Genomic DNA, 18646 nt, shown 5'->3' on the forward strand with positions numbered 1-18646 from the left:
TTATTTCTTAGATATACCTGTCAATATTATAAGAGTGTTTATTTTTCACCTTTCAGGATCTCAGCTCCTTTGCTATGCCCTTTTTGGATGGAGACTTGGACAGTTCAGAAAAAAATGCTTCTCGCAAGGTATGTGCAGTGCAAAAATATATTTGCTTGCAGTGGCACGTTAAAGTTTTGGAACTACTGATCAAAATTACAGTTATTGTGAACAGTTAAGCAAGTTGAAGATGAAATGATCTCTAAAAGGCCTAAAGTTAAAGATGACACATTTCCTTTCTATTTTAGGCAAACAGAAATTCATCTTTTACATTTTAAAAATTACAAAAAGTAAAATGAGCAGATGCAAAACTTTGGGCACCCTGCATGGTTAACAGTTAGGCAGCCAAGAGTCTTTCAATTCTTGTTTGAGGGATTTTCATCCATATATTCTTCCGATTCTGTGAGGTTCCTGGGTCGTCTTGCATACACTGCTATTTTGAGTTCTAGCCACAGATTTTCAATGATGTTCAGATCAAGGGACTGTAAGGGACATTGTTAAACTTCAGCTTGCGCCTTTTGAGGTAGTATATTGTGTATTTTTACATGTGTTTAGAATCATTATCCATTTGTAGAAGCCATCCTCTTTTCAACTTCAGCTTTTTTACAGATGGTGGTATGTTTGCATCAAAAATTTCTTCTACAAGTATAGACCTGTCAGTTTTGGGGAGCAAGGGCGGGGAGAAGCTTGGCAGGAGACCGACCTTGGGCTAGTCATTCAAGACATGAAATACCTTGCCAGCTTTTCAAATTTTTGTTTCTCCGAAAATCCGCAGCATTTCAAAGTAGGCACACAGTGTCTAATTCGTGCTGCTCGTGATTATTGTGTATAGAACATTTTATCTTTTAGCTCAATTCTAAATATTTTCTTTGCCTTCATTAGACAGAAGAACCCAGCAGTACGGGGAGCCCTTCAAAAAGCTTTTTCCCAAGAGCTTTGCAAAATCGACCATCTAGTCCATTATCTGCACCAGTAAAATCAAAATACAGCCCTGGATCACCAAAAACTGTGTTTCCGTTCCCACACCAGGAGTCGCCTCCCCGATCACCCCGGCGTATGAGCTTTAGCGGCATATTTAGATCTTCTTCCAAAGATTCTACATCCTCCAACTCTAACCAATCTACCTCACCTGGCGGCATTAAATTCTTTACGCGATCAAGAAAAGGTAAGTTGGCTAAAAGTTCTTCAATCTTTTTATGCAAAGTTTTTTTAATAATTCTGTAGAAAATTACGTAGCTGTGAAGTGTAAGAGGCGCTTGATTTCTGAGTTTTTTTTTATAAGGAAGTTGTACTGAGGTGTAACTTCAAAGTTTGTAAGCCTTGGTGCAAATTTGCCTCTCCTACAGTTACACCCCTGAAGCTGTGCCTATGGATGGGAGGTATGCAAGGAGGCAGACGTGTAAAAATACCAAAAGTTATTTATGTAATTGCCTGATTTATTTTTTGCATTTGCCCTGAAGGAGGAGGGTAATATAAATAGAACTATGTGATGGAGCTGCCAATAATAGATGCCGGGGGCTAGTAACTTCAGCTAGCCGGATGTTTTCTTCGGCTTCTGCTTGATCAGCAGCTCTTTACAGCGATAGAAATAAAACATATAACTAAATCCTAATACCATCCTGAATAGGGTGAAATGGGGAATGTTCATACAGCACATTCCTGACGACCTATTTCTACTTAGGAGGATGAAAACAGCAACTCGTAGACTATATAGGAGCGGACTGTCTATGACAGGCACTGTGCTCTCATATATTATGCCGCCACAAAAAAATGTTCAATTGGAAGAAAGGTTAACTGTGTGCTCTCTATGTTGGCAGCGGAATGGGATTGCAACCGTTTTTTTGTCGGTTACCAGTTTCTTTGTTGAGAATAAATATGGTTGTAAATGTACATGTAGGCCGTACTTGTGTTCCTGCATTGCAGGTTTTCCCAATAATGGATTGTGTTGCTCTGTGGCATAAATTGAGTAATTCCTAATTTAAAGATGCAGAGAGAAGAGTAATTTCTGAATGTTTTGCGGATCGCCTAAAATGCTGAGGCGAACAATACAAGGTGGCGCAGTGATGTTGTTCTGCCGACAAGGAATCTGACTCAGCGACAAATCAGACTTGGATATAGGTAGCTTGACCATAGAGCAGACTGCAGCGGTGTAGGTCAACAGCATCGCTGATTGGGTGGAGTTCTGACAAAATTATGTCAGCCTGGAGGGAACTAGGAAAGAGAGACCGAGGAGCTGAGCTTAAAGCAGATCCTGTATGACATTAGCTTTGACAATACAAACTTAACAGATTTAATACCTTATTACTTTGAAAATCCAAGTCAGAGTAGCTGTCTAATCTTCATATTGAAGGGGTGTCCCCGCACTGCCCACTTCTGCATCATGAGGTAAGCAGGGCCAGTGACATCACATTTACCTGATATATGGACGAATACCGGAGTGGCAGGTATCGTCCACCTGTCCTTTTCCAATGACTTACCGTCGTGAACCTATCCTATTCTAATTACTTGATCTCACAGGTGTCATTCACCTTTCGTTTGAACTTGTGAGTGGAGCTGTAATAGCCCCTTAAGATAAGCATTTTATGAAACCAAGAGTTGGACTCATGAACTACATATTTTAATATCAGGAAAACTTTCCAAATAAATTATACAATTCCAACGTGGATTTTTACAATGCCTCATTTGGTCTATGAGATCTGCCTAATAATGGGAAGGATTTTAGTGGAATGTTTAGCTTTTGACACCGCACTCCGGACCTTCCTGAGCACTCGAGTCACATCCTTTTGGTATCTCTTGATAAAGGCTAATGCTATAGCCGAAACATTGAAATATGATACCTACCTCATGCGGATCTTGATACCTTCTTTATGTACCTTTTTGGTCCTTTTTGTGCGCATTTTGCTGGAATACGAAATGAAATAAATTTACATTTCTAATAAATTTCACCGTGTTTGGAAAAACAGTGTGCCGGATTTTTAAGATATTTTTCCTGAGCACCTGTATATAACAGTCTGAGCCACTCCTTATCTGCTCTGCATCTAGCTTTTGACATGTGCCACCTTTAGCGGTGTTGAGGAGTGTAAGGCTGGGAAGTAGTCAGATAGTTTCATTTGTGCATCAGTTGCAAGAGGACAATGACCCAAATCACACCCTCAGATTATGTATGAGTTATGTGACCAAAAAAAGAGAGGGATGAAGTGCTATGCCAGATGATATGGCTTCCACAATCACCCAACCTCTACCTAATAGGAATGGTTTGGGATGAGTTGACCCAAGGCAAAGCAGCTAACAAGTGTTCAGTGCCCCTGAGTATGTCTTTGAGTCTGTTGGAAAGCCATTGCAGGTGACTGATGAAAATTCTTGAGAAAGTCAAGTGTGTGTAAGCATGTCATCAGAAAGTGATACTTTGAAGAACCTAAGGTTTAACACATTCTGGTTTGATTCACATGTGTTTCCTGGTTTCCAAATGTGTTCTTTTGTGATTTTGCTGCCTTTAGTCTGAAACTATAATGTGCATATTCCAATAAGAACAGGGAAAACCATTGCATAAACAGATGTTTCCAAAATGTGACTGGTATTGTAAGTCCCTGGAGGAATTCACAAAGTCATCATGAGGTGCAATAAATACAGTAGGTGTATGATCGTGGCCCATGGGATACATTGATGAAATATACTTCAATAGGGGGTACGTGGCTTAGAAATATTGAGAAACATGGTAAAAGTTCAACAATAATAGCATCAATACAGATCACATAGACAGATAATACTACAGGTTGAACTGGCCCAGTGAAATACCAGTGTCTCTATTTTTTCTAAGGCTTAATGCCCCATGATGGATATATCCATCATGGAGCGTGCCAGGGGCTTTGGGGTCGATTCAGAAGCTTTGTCCTTTACACATTGGACAGATGCCAGCAATCGCTGCTGTTAATAGTAGGTAGCCATACATTAACCTGTGCAGGGGAATATGAGTGGTACATGTTGGCCATCCAAATTAATGACCAACCATGTAACATATGAACGTGCTAATTCCGCTGCTGTGAGACTCCCTTCAATGACCTCTACTAGGATGTCATGTTCCACCCCTCAGGGTGTCTGGGATGCAGTTACTGACAGCTCGGCCGTCCAATCTGGTACAGTGGCCTGCGCTGTCAGTATGTTGATTGACAGCTCGACTATCCAATCTGAGACTGGGAGGCATCGGCTGTCTCCAAGTGTTCATTATTCCAGGTAATTGCCATGCTACTTAACTGAGCTGTGTCTCAAAGAACTCTTCCAGATGTACAGTCAGCTTGTGAGGTTTATTCTCCTGGGCCTTGAGTTCTGTATGCTTGATCTGTTGCCTGACCTTGGACTTCGTTCTGAATATCTGCCCGTTTAACCCCTTCAGCTCTGATCCGTTATCCTCCCGGTACTCTGAACTCGGAACATTACCTGACTATGCTTTGGTCTCTTTCTTCTGTTTATGATGTACCCTCCTGGCTACTGACCTTGGACTCCTTGACCATTCTGACTCACTGCTTGGCTGTGAGAAGTAAGTAGCGTCACATAGGACATATAGAAAGGGATTGCCTCTGCAGGATAGCCTCTTCGTTTAGACTTTAGACTCATTTTCTAATGAGACATAGGGAAAAAAACATGATTGTGGCATAATGACTTCTGGATTAATTAATAATTACTGAAAAGATTATGTGTTTTAGGTATAAATCACAGTGGGATAGAGGTGTCCTGAAGTGCTTGGAACATAATCTAGTCTTTTTAATCGGATCGTCTGTTTAATCAGATTCAAGTTTAGTTAATGAAGAATTAGGGGCTCTGTGGGAACAATAATATTAGTAATTAAAGAGGACATTTAGTTTCTTTCTCACTAACTAATTAAACCCTTAAAGTGGACCTACACATATGATAGTGGGAGCCATCAATGCTGGGAATTTTGTGCAGGATAAAGTTGGACATAAAAGTTAGTATAAACCCAAACACAGTCCTAATGTATGAGGGCCATTGGGCTGGAGTCCTGTAAGCAGAGATTTGGGAGTTATTAATGAGTTTGTACTTTTGTAGCAAAGTTTTTCTTAAATTAATCTTAATTTTTGTTACCAAACCAAGGCCCTTGACAATCCCTTTAAAAACTTTGAAAACGAGACTGCTAGCATTACTTTAAGACTTATGGACAACTTAAAGAAGATCTTCAATCATTATTATGAATTTTGTTTACAGAGAGAGAAGAGGACGAGGGAGAATGAATGGGCAGAATATCTCTCTGTGTCCTATCCACAGCTTCATGGGTGCAGCCAAGAGAGGCATTACTACTAGGAAATTTTACTAGCTGACCCACTTGTTTGTTGTAACTCGAAAACACAGACCCCGAGGTTGAGCAGAAAATCCTCAAATTCTTAGTAAAAGTATCACTGGAAGGACTTCACACACAGGTCCCCAATGTAAATAATTAACAAGGTCAGAGCCATTCACTTTCTCTCTATCTGCAATTCCTAGATTAAATAAAACATTCAACATTGCAATATAAAAAAATCATGGAGAATGAACTAAATAAATGTATTCATATCTGTATTATGTATGAATTCTTGTATCGGTGAACGCAGTTAGTGTAACATATACTGTACTTCCATATATATTGTCATTTAACTGAAAAAGCATCATAATGTTATAATTTTCTGAGTTGTGTCTGCCAATTTACCTCTCCAGTTGAACATGGGAGAAAATAGTAGCCCAACACTATGCACTCCAGATATTCATTGTTTATGGGACTGCGAAGTACAGCTTGCAGCTATTTACAGAAGTCCCAGAAACAATGAATGAAGCATAGATTGGGCACCTCTGCCCCGTTGAAGACAGCGATCCTTAGCCCCAATCTCTGGATCACTGGGGAATCCATTTTTGGAATAACCCTTTATCAGTAATATTTGTGCTGCTCTAACTTACATACTAGTCATCAGTCCAAATTTTGTCACTTGACTCCTGGGCCCCCTCATCACAAAAATCCAAATGATTTGTGGCAAATACATTTTTACAAAACGCAATACAGAGAAGCTTCAAATTGTCCGGAAAGTATATGTATAACATTCTGAGGTCTGCTACTGAGCCCATTTTGAACCCTTGAATGCAAACACAGTCTTATTAATGACCAAATGACCTCAACCTATGTGGTTCGTGAAAAATAGATGGTAACTACTGGTAATTAACAGCGATATTTGGGTGGCATGTACAGGGATAATATTGCACTACTACAAGGAAGTGTGTAAAAATGCGAACATTGTTTTTACAACACGCATACTTTGAAGTAGACAGTTGTCTTTAAATTGCTGGATTATGGAGGTTTTCTTCAGATTTCTTCAATTTATTCATAAAAAATTATGCCTTGCCAAATTTAGCAATGCAGGAAGCTCACTTTCTGTGACACACAAGCCTTGGTTTCAGGATTTTTGTTTAGAAACAAAGTTAACACTGAGGTGTTTAATATTGTCCTCCATGTTTGCAGTGTGTGAATGAAAAAAATGCTGGTATTCAGGTGCTGTTACTGTGGTATATCACGGATCAATCAATTTAGAATCACATCGAGTGACTATGCAGGTACAGCACTTCCCTATCGATCACTTGAATCTTTGATTATTATTCACAGACTGATACTATCGCACCCATTTTCAATGTGCTTTAGCACTGAAGTAGTTAGTACACCACAATCAGATTAGTCTTTTTATATCACTATGTGGAATGACCTGTGTGCTGGAAAAACCTAAAATGGTGGTGATTGACTGGTCCATATGTTTAATACTGGCTATAATAGTCCAGAAGGATTGGCTGGGCTAGACCATGTGATGTGATAGCTGCCTGGTATTACACCTGATGTAGTTAGCCTGCTTTCTGTGTCTTCAGTAGTGTGTGAAATTTCACTGTCTGCTCTTCTGGGGTGATCCTTGTGAATTGAATGACAGGGTGTTCAAATTTACAGGGACCTGTGTATTTCAGGAAGTTTGACGAAAACGATCATCCGTGGATCCATCAACTTATGTCTATTGGCAATTATGATCGTAGGACTCTTTCTGGTTTGACCAGTAGGAACATGGTGTTGCCTGGGCCACAGTGGTAAATATTGCTCAGTTTACCTTTGATTTGTTTTCTGAGCCCAGTATCACAATACCAAAACCACAGAACAAGTCAATTATGTTAAGGACTGGCGGAACGCACCATGTATAGATGGTACGAAACTAGGTGCGTTCGCAGTCCGAGGTCCACCGTGCAGGTAAAAGACCCTGCAGCTAGCAAGACGGACAATATGGCGGTACACTAAAGGATACACGCGTGGGTTAAACCTCACCCAGCGTGAAGAAAGCGATCCTGTTAATCCACAGGACCGCAGTACCGCACTAGTGCGCGAGCAAGTGGTCAGCGGACTTAACCCCAGAAGGGATTGGAGCCCGATTAGACCCTTGCTGGCGTAACACCGCAACTGGGTGTGTAGAGAACCTTAAGAAGTATAAGTGCACAAGAGTGCGAGCGATGCCGCACTAACGGACGCCACTAACCACCCAGACTCGGGTATGGAAAGCGCAAGGCAGGCGCACGGCGCCATACTGGCAGGCACAGCTACAGGACGCTGAGATGTGTGTCTAGTGCTGTAGGCTAAGTCGGGCGCTAGGTAGCAGCCATACACCTTCCGCGAACAGACATTCAATAGGGAAGGGGTTACCAAGGACGACTTGCACTCACAACATACACACATCAACAATTGTTAGACAATACTAGCGCATGACCGTGCGGTCATGCGCAGTTTATATAGGAGCAGCACAGGAAGTGGCCACAGCACTTTTGCCCTTCTAGGACCTGCCAAGAGGACCAATGGAATGTGCTGCAGAGCCTGAGCACATGACCCTCGATCTCCAACGGGAGACCTTACGCTGGGCATGCTCAGTACATGCAGACAAGGACTTAGTCCCAGAGAAGTCCGCTCGCTGCTGACCAGTACTGACTTTAATGGCAGAGACTGGAGAAGCAGCACTAACTCTCTGAACAGAGTGAGAATGAGCAAGACGCTGGGACCGACGTCCTTGCTGAGCAGGCTCCACTGCGGCTGGACAAGAATGGGAGACCGCAGCGGAAGTGGCTCGAGATTCCCCCAGTGCAGAAGCGGGAACTCGACCCCTAACATTACCCCCCCTCCTAGGGCCCCCCCCTCCTTGGGCCTCGCTACGTTCAAAGGCAGCAATGAGCTGCGGAGCCCGAATGTGCTCCACAGGCTCCCAGGTTCTATCCTCTGGACCATGACCCTTCCAATCCACCAAAAAAAATTTTTTACCACGTACCACCTTGCTTCCCACAATAGCATTCACCTCAAATTCATCCGTGGATGAACCCGATGTCCCAGCAGATGACTCAGAAAACCGAGACAAACGAACGGGCTTTAAGAGGGAAACGTGAAAGGTATCGGTGATACCAAGGCGTGGAGGAATGGCCAAACGGTAAACCACAGGGTTGACCTGTTCCAAAACTTTAAACGGGCCAATGTAGCGAGGAGCAAACTTAGTGGACTCAACTCGCAGCCTGATGTTACGGGCGGAGAGCCACACTAAGTCGCCGGGAGCAAAGACCGGAGCGGGGCGCCGGTGTGTATCAGCCGAAACCCTCATTCTCTCCTTGGAGGCCCGGATAGCATCCTGTGTGCGGTCCCAGATGTCACGTGCCTCCACCGCCCAGTCTGCCACCCTAGAATCGGTGGAGGACACGGGCATGGGCACAGGGACACGCGGATGCTGGCCGTAATTAAGGAGAAAAGGAGTTTGACCAGTGGAATCGGCTACGGCGTTGTTCAGGGCAAATTCCGCCCAAGGTAGCAAAGATGCCCAGTCATCCTGCCTAGCAGAGACGAAATGTCGCAAATATGTCACCAGAGTCTGGTTGGTTCTCTCCACCAACCCATTCGTCTCGGGATGGTAAGCAGAGGAGAGGTTTAACTCTATGCTGAGTAAACGGCAGAGCTCTCTCCAAAACCGAGATGCGAACTGGGGACCCCGATCGCTGACAATTTTATCAGGCATACCATGCAAACGGAAAACGTGTTTAACGAACAACACCGCCAAGGCCCGTGCTGAGGGTAACCGAGGAAGCGGCACCAAATGCACCATCTTAGAGAAATGGTCAGTGACAACCCAAATAATGGAGCAGCCACGCGACTTGGGTAGACCCACCACAAAGTCCATTCCGACCATCTCCCAGGGCCTGTCTGCCACCGGTAGAGGGTAAAGCAACCCAGCAGGCCGTTGCCGAGGAGACCGATTCTGGGCGCAAGAAACGCACGCCTGAATGTAGTCCCTGACATCTCGGGCCATATGCGGCCACCAGTATGTTCTCGCCAAAAGCTCTGATGTCCTCTTGGTCCCAAAATGCCCCCCCACTCTGGAGGAGTGAGCCCAAGAGAGAACCTCCGGTCGCAAGTTAGCTGGCACGAAAGTCTTGCCCGGGGGCACAGACTCTAGCGAAACCGGAGCTACAGTTCTCAGGCTCTCAGAAGGGACAATAAGCCGAGGCTCCTCCTCCTCCTCAGATGACACTACGGAGCGGGAGAGAGCGTCGGCACGAACGTTCTTCTCCCCGGAGAGAAAATGGAGAGTAAAATGGAACCGGGAGAAGAACAGGGACCATCTAGCCTGGCGAGAATTCAGCCGCTGGGCCGTCTGTATATACACCAAGTTCTTGTGGTCAGTGAAGACTTGGAAGGGAAAGCGAGCTCCCTCCAAGAGGTGTCTCCACTCTGAAAAAGCCAACTTCATAGCTAGCAACTCCCTGTCCCCGATGGAATAATTCCTCTCCGCTGGTGTGAAGGTCTTGGAGAAGAAGAAGCAAGGATGCTTCCGACCTTGAGCATCCTTTTGGAAAAGGACTGCTCCAGCACCAACGGATGAGGCATCCACCTCCAAGATGAATGGTTTATCTACATCGGGGCGATGTAGGATGGGAGCGCTAGCGAAGTGTGACTTAATCGAGAGAAAGGCCTTGGAGACCTCCTCTGACCACAACTTGGGATTTGCTCCCTTCTTGGTGAGGGCGACCAAGGGAGCTACCAAAGTTGAGAAGTGTGGAATGAACTGGCGATAATAATTAATGAACCCCATAAAGCGCTGCACCGCTTTAAGAGAATGGGGTTCCTGCCAGTCCATTACAGCCTGTAGCTTGGCAGGATCCATAGCCAAACCCTGGGCAGAAATGATATATCCAAGGAAAGGCAAGGACTCCTGCTCAAACACACACTTCTCCAACTTAGCGTAGAGGGAGTTTGCCCGTAAGAGGTCGAAGACTTTGCGAACATCTCTCCGATGGGAGTCTATATCTGGAGAGTAGATGAGAATGTCATCCAGATAGACTACGACCGAGGTGGTGAGCATATCCCGAAAGATGTCGTTCACAAAGTCTTGGAAAACGGCTGGGGCATTACAGAGCCCAAAGGGCATCACTAGATATTCATAGTGCCCATCCCTGGTGTTAAAAGCCGTCTTCCATTCATCCCCCTCACGGATGCGAATCAGGTTGTAAGCACCCCGCAGATCTAACTTTGTAAATACCTTTGCTCCCCGTAGCCTATCAAAGAGCTCAGATATCAGGGGTAATGGGTACTTGTTCTTAACGGTAATTGCGTTAAGACCCCTGTAGTCTATGCATGGACGTAAGTCTCCAGTCTTCTTCTGTACGAAGAAGAACCCAGCCCCTGCCGGTGACACTGACTTCCTAATGAATCCTCTTGCCAGATTCTCCTGAATATACTGGGACATTGCCTCCGTCTCCGGGAGAGATAACGGGTAGACTCGACCCCGGGGAGGCTCAGCACCAGGCAAGAGGTCAATAGGACAGTCATAGGGGCGGTGAGGCGGAAGGGTCTCCGCAGCTCTTTTGGAGAACACGTCTGCATGGGACCAATAGTGCTTGGGGAGAGAGGAAAGATCTGCGGGTACCTGTGTAGTAGCAACCTGAACGCACTCCCTCTGACATCTACCCTCACAGGATTTACTCCATCCCAAAATTCTCCCAGAGGACCACTCAATATGAGGAGAATGGTAGCGAAGCCATGGCATCCCCAACAGGACCTCATCAATTCCCTCAGGAATGACTAATAGGGAGATTATCTCCTGATGTGATGGAGACACAGATAGGGTGAAAGGAATGGTTTGGTGGGTAATCAGTGAAGGTAGTGTTGACCCATTTACCACTCGAACGGTCACTGGCTGGGCGAGCATCACCAAGGGTATTGCGTGACGCTGGGCAAAGGCGGAGGACATAAAGTTACCCTCTGCCCCAGAGTCCAAGCATAGCTCGACCGTGAGAGTGGATGGGCCTATGGTAATTGTCCCCTTGAAGGACAACTTTGAGGCAAACGTCGCCGTGTCTAGTGTACCTCCTCCAACTGCCACTAGACGCTGACGTTTCCCCGACCGCTGAGGACTCTTGGAGGCAAGACGTCCTGACTGCTGGCAAACATGACGAACCTTATGTGCACGAGCGGACTGAGACTTGGATCCCGCTCGTGTCACCTCCAGGGTCTCATGTGACTCAGATGCCTGGACTGGAGATTTCAAAGGTTTGGCGAAGGTAGGAGCCAGCCGAAACCTCTGCCTACACTGGGCTCGTTCCAACCTCCGCTCGTTAAAACGGAGGTCTATACGAGTAGAAATAGATATTAACTCCTCCAGTGTGGCAGGAATCTCCCTAGTGGCCAGAGCGTCCTTAACATGGTCAGCCAGGCCCCTCCAGAATATGGGGATAAGGGCTTTATCCGACCACTCCAGCTCGGAAGCTAAAGTACGGAATCGGACGGAAAAATTGCTGACCAAGGACTCACCCTGAGTTAATGCCAGTAGTTGGAGCGCTGTATCATGGGTGAGTTGAGGTCCTAGAAAGACCTTTTTCAGCGTGCCCAGAAACAACGGAGCACTCTGCACCACATGATCATCACGCTCCCACAGCGGCGTAGCCCACTCCAACGCCCTGTCCGACAACAGCGAGACAATAAATCCCACCTTAGCCCGCTCTGTAGGAAAACGTGCAGCCAGGAGCTCGAGGTGGATAGAGCACTGACTCACGAATCCCCTACAAGTTTTGCAATCTCCAGAAAATTTTTCTGGCAACGGGAGGCGGGATAATGTCGGAACAGGGGTGGCAGTGGACAAGGTTGCTGCCGCCACGCCAGCAGCCTTTACAGCAACTGCGGTAACATCCACAGCTGAGGTTGAGTTCTCGAGAACCTTCAACCTACCCTCCAACTGCTGGATATACCGCAAAGATTGCTGAATGTCCGCCATACTAGCCAGACCTTGGCGCTAGTATTATGTTAAGGACTGGCGGAACGCACCATGTATAGATGGTACGAAACTAGGTGCGTTCGCAGTCCGAGGTCCACCGTGCAGGTAAAAGACCCTGCAGCTAGCAAGACGGACAATATGGCGGTACACTAAAGGATACACGCGTGGGTTAAACCTCACCCAGCGTGAAGAAAGCGATCCTGTTAATCCACAGGACCGCAGTACCGCACTAGTGCGCGAGCAAGTGGTCAGCGGACTTAACCCCAGAAGGGATTGGAGCCCGATTAGACCCTTGCTGGCGTAACACCGCAACTGGGTGTGTAGAGAACCTTAAGAAGTATAAGTGCACAAGAGTGCGAGCGATGCCGCACTAACGGACGCCACTAACCACCCAGACTCGGGTATGGAAAGCGCAAGGCAGGCGCACGGCGCCGTACTGGCAGGCACAGCTACAGGACGCTGAGATGTGTGTCTAGTGCTGTAGGCTAAGTCGGGCGCTAGGTAGCAGCCATACACCTTCCGCGAACAGACATTCAATAGGGAAGGGGTTACCAAGGACGACTTGCACTCACAACATACACACATCAACAATTGTTAGACAATACTAGCGCATGGCCGTGCGGTCATGCGCAGTTTATATAGGAGCAGCACAGGAAGTGGCCACAGCACTTTTGCCCTTCTAGGACCTGCCAAGAGGACCAATGGAATGTGCTGCAGAGCCTGAGCACATGACCCTCGATCTCCAACGGGAGACCTTACGCTGGGCATGCTCAGTACATGCAGACAAGGACTTAGTCCCAGAGAAGTCCGCTCGCTGCTGACCAGTACTGACTTTAATGGCAGAGACTGGAGAAGCAGCACTAACTCTCTGAACAGAGTGAGAATGAGCAAGACGCTGGGACCGACGTCCTTGCTGAGCAGGCTCCACTGCGGCTGGACAAGAATGGGAGACCGCAGCGGAAGTGGCTCGAGATTCCCCCAGTGCAGAAGCGGGAACTCGACCCCTAACAAATTATTTTGCTAAATCAGGAACTCATTCTGTAAAAATTGCCCCTACCCCCCAAGCCAAGTATCTGGGAGTCACCATCAGTAGGGGCACCTTACAATTTAAGAAGCACCGCTTTAAAGTTGTTATGGGTTGATTCTTAATATCCCTGAAGGTCACAGGTTAAGTTAAGGCTTAATCTTCTTGGTGGTTTAGGATTGAGATTGTTGTAAAGGTACCGTCACACTAGACGATATCGCTAGCGATCCGTGACGTTGCAGCGTCCTCGCTAGCGATATCGTCCAGTGTGACAGGCAGCAGCGATCAGGCCCCTGCTGGGAGATCGCTGGTCGGGGAAGAAAGTCCAGAACTTTATTTCGTCGCTGGACTCCCCGCAGACATCGCTGAATCGGTGTGTGTGACACCGATTCAGCGATGTCTTCACTGGTAACCAGGGTAAACATCGGGTAACTAAGCGCAGGGCCGCGCTTAGTAACCCGATGTTTACCCTGGTTACCAGCGTAAAAAAACAAACAGTACATACTTACATTCAGCTGTCTGTCCCTTGCCGTCTGTTTGCTGCACTGACTGCTGGCCGCAAAGTGAAAGTGAAAGCACAGCACAGCGGTGAGTCACACAGCGGTGACTCACCGCTGTGGCTGTGCTCTGCTTTCACTTTACGGCCAGCAGTCAGTGCAGCAAACAGACGGCAAGGGACAGACAGCTGAATGTAAGTATGTACTGTTTGTTTTTTTTACGATGGTAACCAGGGTAAACATCGGGTTACTAAGCGCGGCCCTGCGCTTAGTTACCCGATGTTTACCCTGGTTACCGGGGACCTCGGGATCGTTGGTCGCTGGAGAGCGGTCTGTGTGACAGCTCTCCAGCGACCAAACAGCGACGCTGCAGCGATCCGGATCGTTGTCGGTATCGCTGCAGCGTCGCTTAGTGTGACGGTACCTTTACTTATGGTGGTCTAAATCAAGCGTCCATATAATTTAGCTTTATTATCATCTAAATAGGTCCAAAACAAGTACAGTAGGTGGCAAGATGCACTGAACTGCTAGGCTGTGCCAAGCTCCTGTGCTTGATTTGAAGGGTTTGATTTTTACTTAATATAAATAAACCATAGTAAATACATTCATATGTCCTCCTGGAATTTCTAATTTATTACAACTGTGCAATTCACCTCTCTTTTATGTGAAAGTAGCCACATACACATTCCTTTCATGACAATGACAATGTGCTGCTCAGCAGAAGACAACTCAGACCATTGTCCGGCTGCTATTTGCTCCCATTCCTCCCTGTGTTCTGAGCACAGCTAAGCAGTACAGGTAAGGATATTATTTCTTATTTAGTTATGACCTCTGTTTAGATGTAATGATCACAATTCACTGAGAGAAAAGAAAGCTTATATAAGTGTTATCTTTATGGCACTGTAGTATAGATCACTATGCAAACAAAAGTAATCATGCTTGAAATGTGCGACAATGTCAAACAAGGTTTTCACTATTGTAGTGACTGATGTCATTTTATAATTTATGTCACTGCAATATTTTCATCAACATCTTTCTTTTTTTTAGTAATAGATGGTAATAGTAATAGATGGCTACAAACGTTAGAGGAACAGAGTTCTATAAAAATGATGGCATTGTTAGGAGCTCACTTCACGACAGATTCTCTAAGCCATAGGTCAGGGTGAGCAACACGGACCAGAGGCGATGGTGCAGCAGAGCAGGTCTTGACAGACAAGACGCGGATCAGCAAGAACCAGGAGAGCAGGATTTGCAGGACAGCAGACTAGTAAGAGGAGCAGGTAACACTGACGAAGCAGAGGCAGGTGTGCGTATATAATAACTGTGTAGGGAGCTTGTGTCTTCTAACAGGGGAGCAGTTAATCACAGGACTTCAGTTTGGTATCTTCCAGCAGTGCAATTGTTAAACACAGGACTAGCAGAGAAGTCATAGCAGTCCTGTATGTTCCAGCAGGGCAATGTTTAATAGCAGAGACGTATGCAAACTGGGACTTGTAGCAAGGACAGCAGTGAAGTACAGACAATCTGGAGACTGACTTTAAGAGATGCGTTACCTTGATTTCAGAGACCAGGTATCAACAAGGCTAAGAACATTTGCAAGAAGTTGGTACTTTAAGGGGTACTCCCATCTCCTAGAGCCTATCACAATAGGTAATAGTTGTAATAATAATATTAGCAGCAAATACCCCCAATTAGAAATGTAGTATAATTCTTCTGATTTGCTACTCCTTTCTTATGTGCAGGGGTTGCAGGACCTTAGGTATCCATGGTTACAACTACTAGCAACTATCTAACTAGCTGTCACTCTATCAGTAATCATAACCATGGATACCTAAGGTCCCGAAAAGCCTGCAAATGAAGAAAGAGACACAAGAATCAGAAAAACTATACTAACATTTCTATTTCGGGGTATTTGCTAATATTATAATTATACCGACTACATGTTGTGATAGGATCTTGGAGATGGGAATACCCCTTTAAATCTTTAAATTCTAAACACACAGACTTTTATTACTTGAAACAGAAAAATTTCAGTCAGTAAAAATATTAGTCTTCCACAAAGATATAATGAGATAAACAATCTACCGCACTTCTCAGTAGTTACACATTACAAGCAGCTGTGTGTGAGTATAATAGAAAGAGATCTGCACACTTTTCAACCAATCAGAGACAGGGGGAGAAAACCAGTGAAGTGATCAGATCAAGTTACAATTGTATTCTAAAGGTACTGTTACACTAAACGACTTACCAACCCGATATTTACCCTGGTTACCATTGTAAAAGTTAAAAATAAAAAACAGTACATACTCACATTCCTATGTCTGTCACGTCCCCCGGCGTCACCGCTGGGCTCTGCTTTACGGCCGGCGCTGACAGTCAGTGCAGGGAAGCTGACGCCGGGGGACGTGACAGACATCGGAATGTGAGTATGAACTGTTTGGTTTTTTTTAACTTCTACAATGGTAACCAGGGTAAATATCGGGTTACTAAGCATGGCCCTGCGCTTAGTAACCCGATATTTACCCTGGTTACCAGTGAACACATCGCTGGATCGGCGTCACACACGCCGATCCAGCAATGACAGCGGGTGATCAGCGACCAAAAAAAGGTCCTGATCATTCCCAGCGACCAACGATCTCCCAGCAGGGGCCTGATCGTTGGTCGCTGTCACACATAACGAGATCGTTAGCGGGATCGTTGCTGCGTCACAAAAAGCGTGACGTTGCAATGATATTGTTAACGAAATCGTTATGTGTGAAGGTACCTTAAGGGAAAAGCCCTGATCTTAATGGACAACAGTGTAATCTCAGATGTAATGACTGCTGTCCATTACCAGTCACATTGTATTGTAAGATCAATCTTCATATCTTCATCATGTGATTAAAAACACAAATACCTTACCACTACGGGGAAGTCAGTTTTAAGTTATTAAAAAATGGCATCTAAAATCTATCTAATGTACGTACAATGGCTCATAAAATAGCGGGGTATATTGCTGCCTGGAGGGGCATAGTTTGGCCTAGGCTAGTTTACACCCCGGGGTGTAGTTTGGCCTACGACAGTTTATTCCCCGGGGTATACTCTGGCCTGGGCCAAACTATACCCTGATTTAATCTGGACAGGGGTTAAATTTGTCTATTACACCGGCATAAACCATCTGATCACCCTACATGAGCGTTTTTTTCTTCATCTGGTCATTGCCTGCATGTTTAGATGGGGTGGTCATCGGGAGCGAGCATTTTTACATGCCATCAGGCACATGACTGGTGACAGGACAACCCCTTTAACTATCTAAATCCTATTATCCATTATATCTGTAGATAATAGTCTGATAATGCAGAAGAGCCCGTAGTACTTAGTCATACTGAGTCTACTGGTTTCATACATGATGTTAGATTTTGGCAGCGTGAGAATGGTTCTTAATGTTTCAGTCTAGAAGCCTCTTTGTGGTGAAATGAATTTTTAATGATTTTTGTGCTGTAAGAAGCTCACAGGGGTTATTTGTGTACACTTCTCAGATTGCCAACTTTCCAGGATTATTACATTTAATAAGCTTCCAGATTGATCACTGAGGACAGCGCCGGGGTTGACTTCACAGGCAGGAGTGTAATTTCATAATGGTAATACCACTCGGAGGATCAATCTGTGGCCTATCATTTAAAAGGTATTACAATGGCGCTGCCCCGTCTGCCGCTAGAATGTGCCAAGTTCTGACTGAATAGGATTTCTTGAAACATGTTTTCACCTTATAAACTATGCAGTGAGATAGAGACATCTCATAGCATATGGTATTATATATCATTGTGAAAAATAAGAAAGAGGGACACTTATTTTATTTTACACTAGTTAGTGCCCCACCTTCGCCTGTTCCTTTATGTGTTCCCACACAGTATGGTACTATTTTTATGGCCCCCACAATTCCCCAGCACAGTATGATGCCTCTACATTCCCCCCCATACAGTATGATGTCCTCAAAGTACATTCTCTCACACACACTAAAATGTGCTCACAGTGCTCATCAAGCAAAATATGATGTCCCCACAGTATACTCTTCTACACACAGTATGATGTGGAAGTCCTGCCACTCAATATGACACCCGCCTCACACAGTATTATGCCCTCTCAAATCCTCGTACGCAGTGTAAAGCCCCTCACAGAAATCTCCCATGCAGTATGATGATCCACACGGATCCCCCACACAGATCGATGCCCTCATAATGTACACAAACACTCACATCTCTTCTACAACTTCTAAAAGAGGGACATGGCCTCACAAAACCCATTCATGCCAATAAAGACACAAAACAATTTTATTGTTGGATAAAAAATGGCCGTGCAGTTTATTTTGGGTTACATAAAAACTCATTAAAATGTCCAATAAATAAAATTCCTCATATAACAATCCAAAATTCCAGAATATCCAATAAAAACCAATCCACCCATAATTTGGCGATTTTCCCACAAGTAAACTATATGACGAACTAAATTAAATAACGGGAGGGAGGGTGGGCTCTTCTTTTCTTCTTGCGCTGACAGACTGACAGAAAAACACCATAAACAGGGGTTTATATAGATCAAAAAAGAGCGCCAAGAACGTTATTAACCAATCAAAAACCGTTAAAACAGGCGCCAAAGAAACCAGACTAAACTGGTTATCACTGCATTTGAAAATCCCTCAGAGAAACCCTGACCTTTCTTTGACCTTACCTCTAAAAATGGTCCAAAGAAAGAGTATTAACAGGGTCTGTGAGGCCATGAGGTCAGGGGCTAACATTCAGGCAATC

The 18646-nt window shown here is 45.1% G+C and overlaps 1 protein-coding gene across 3 annotated transcripts in view; it reads left to right on the plus strand.

The window, feature by feature from the left end:
* The window catches only part of PRKAG2 (protein kinase AMP-activated non-catalytic subunit gamma 2), a 348191-nt gene that overhangs the window by 154149 nt on the left and 175396 nt on the right, over nucleotides 1-18646 (plus strand). For all 3 annotated transcript variants that reach the window (XM_069729758.1, XM_069729759.1, XM_069729760.1), the window contains exons 2-3: nucleotides 57-128; nucleotides 922-1204. In XM_069729758.1, coding sequence (XP_069585859.1) covers nucleotides 57-128; nucleotides 922-1204 — 355 coding nt within the window. The remainder of the gene's footprint in view (nucleotides 1-56; nucleotides 129-921; nucleotides 1205-18646) is intronic.

The sequence above is a fragment of the Ranitomeya imitator genome, chromosome 6, assembly GCF_032444005.1.
Source record: "Ranitomeya imitator isolate aRanImi1 chromosome 6, aRanImi1.pri, whole genome shotgun sequence".
Lineage (NCBI taxonomy): Eukaryota > Metazoa > Chordata > Amphibia > Anura > Dendrobatidae > Ranitomeya > Ranitomeya imitator.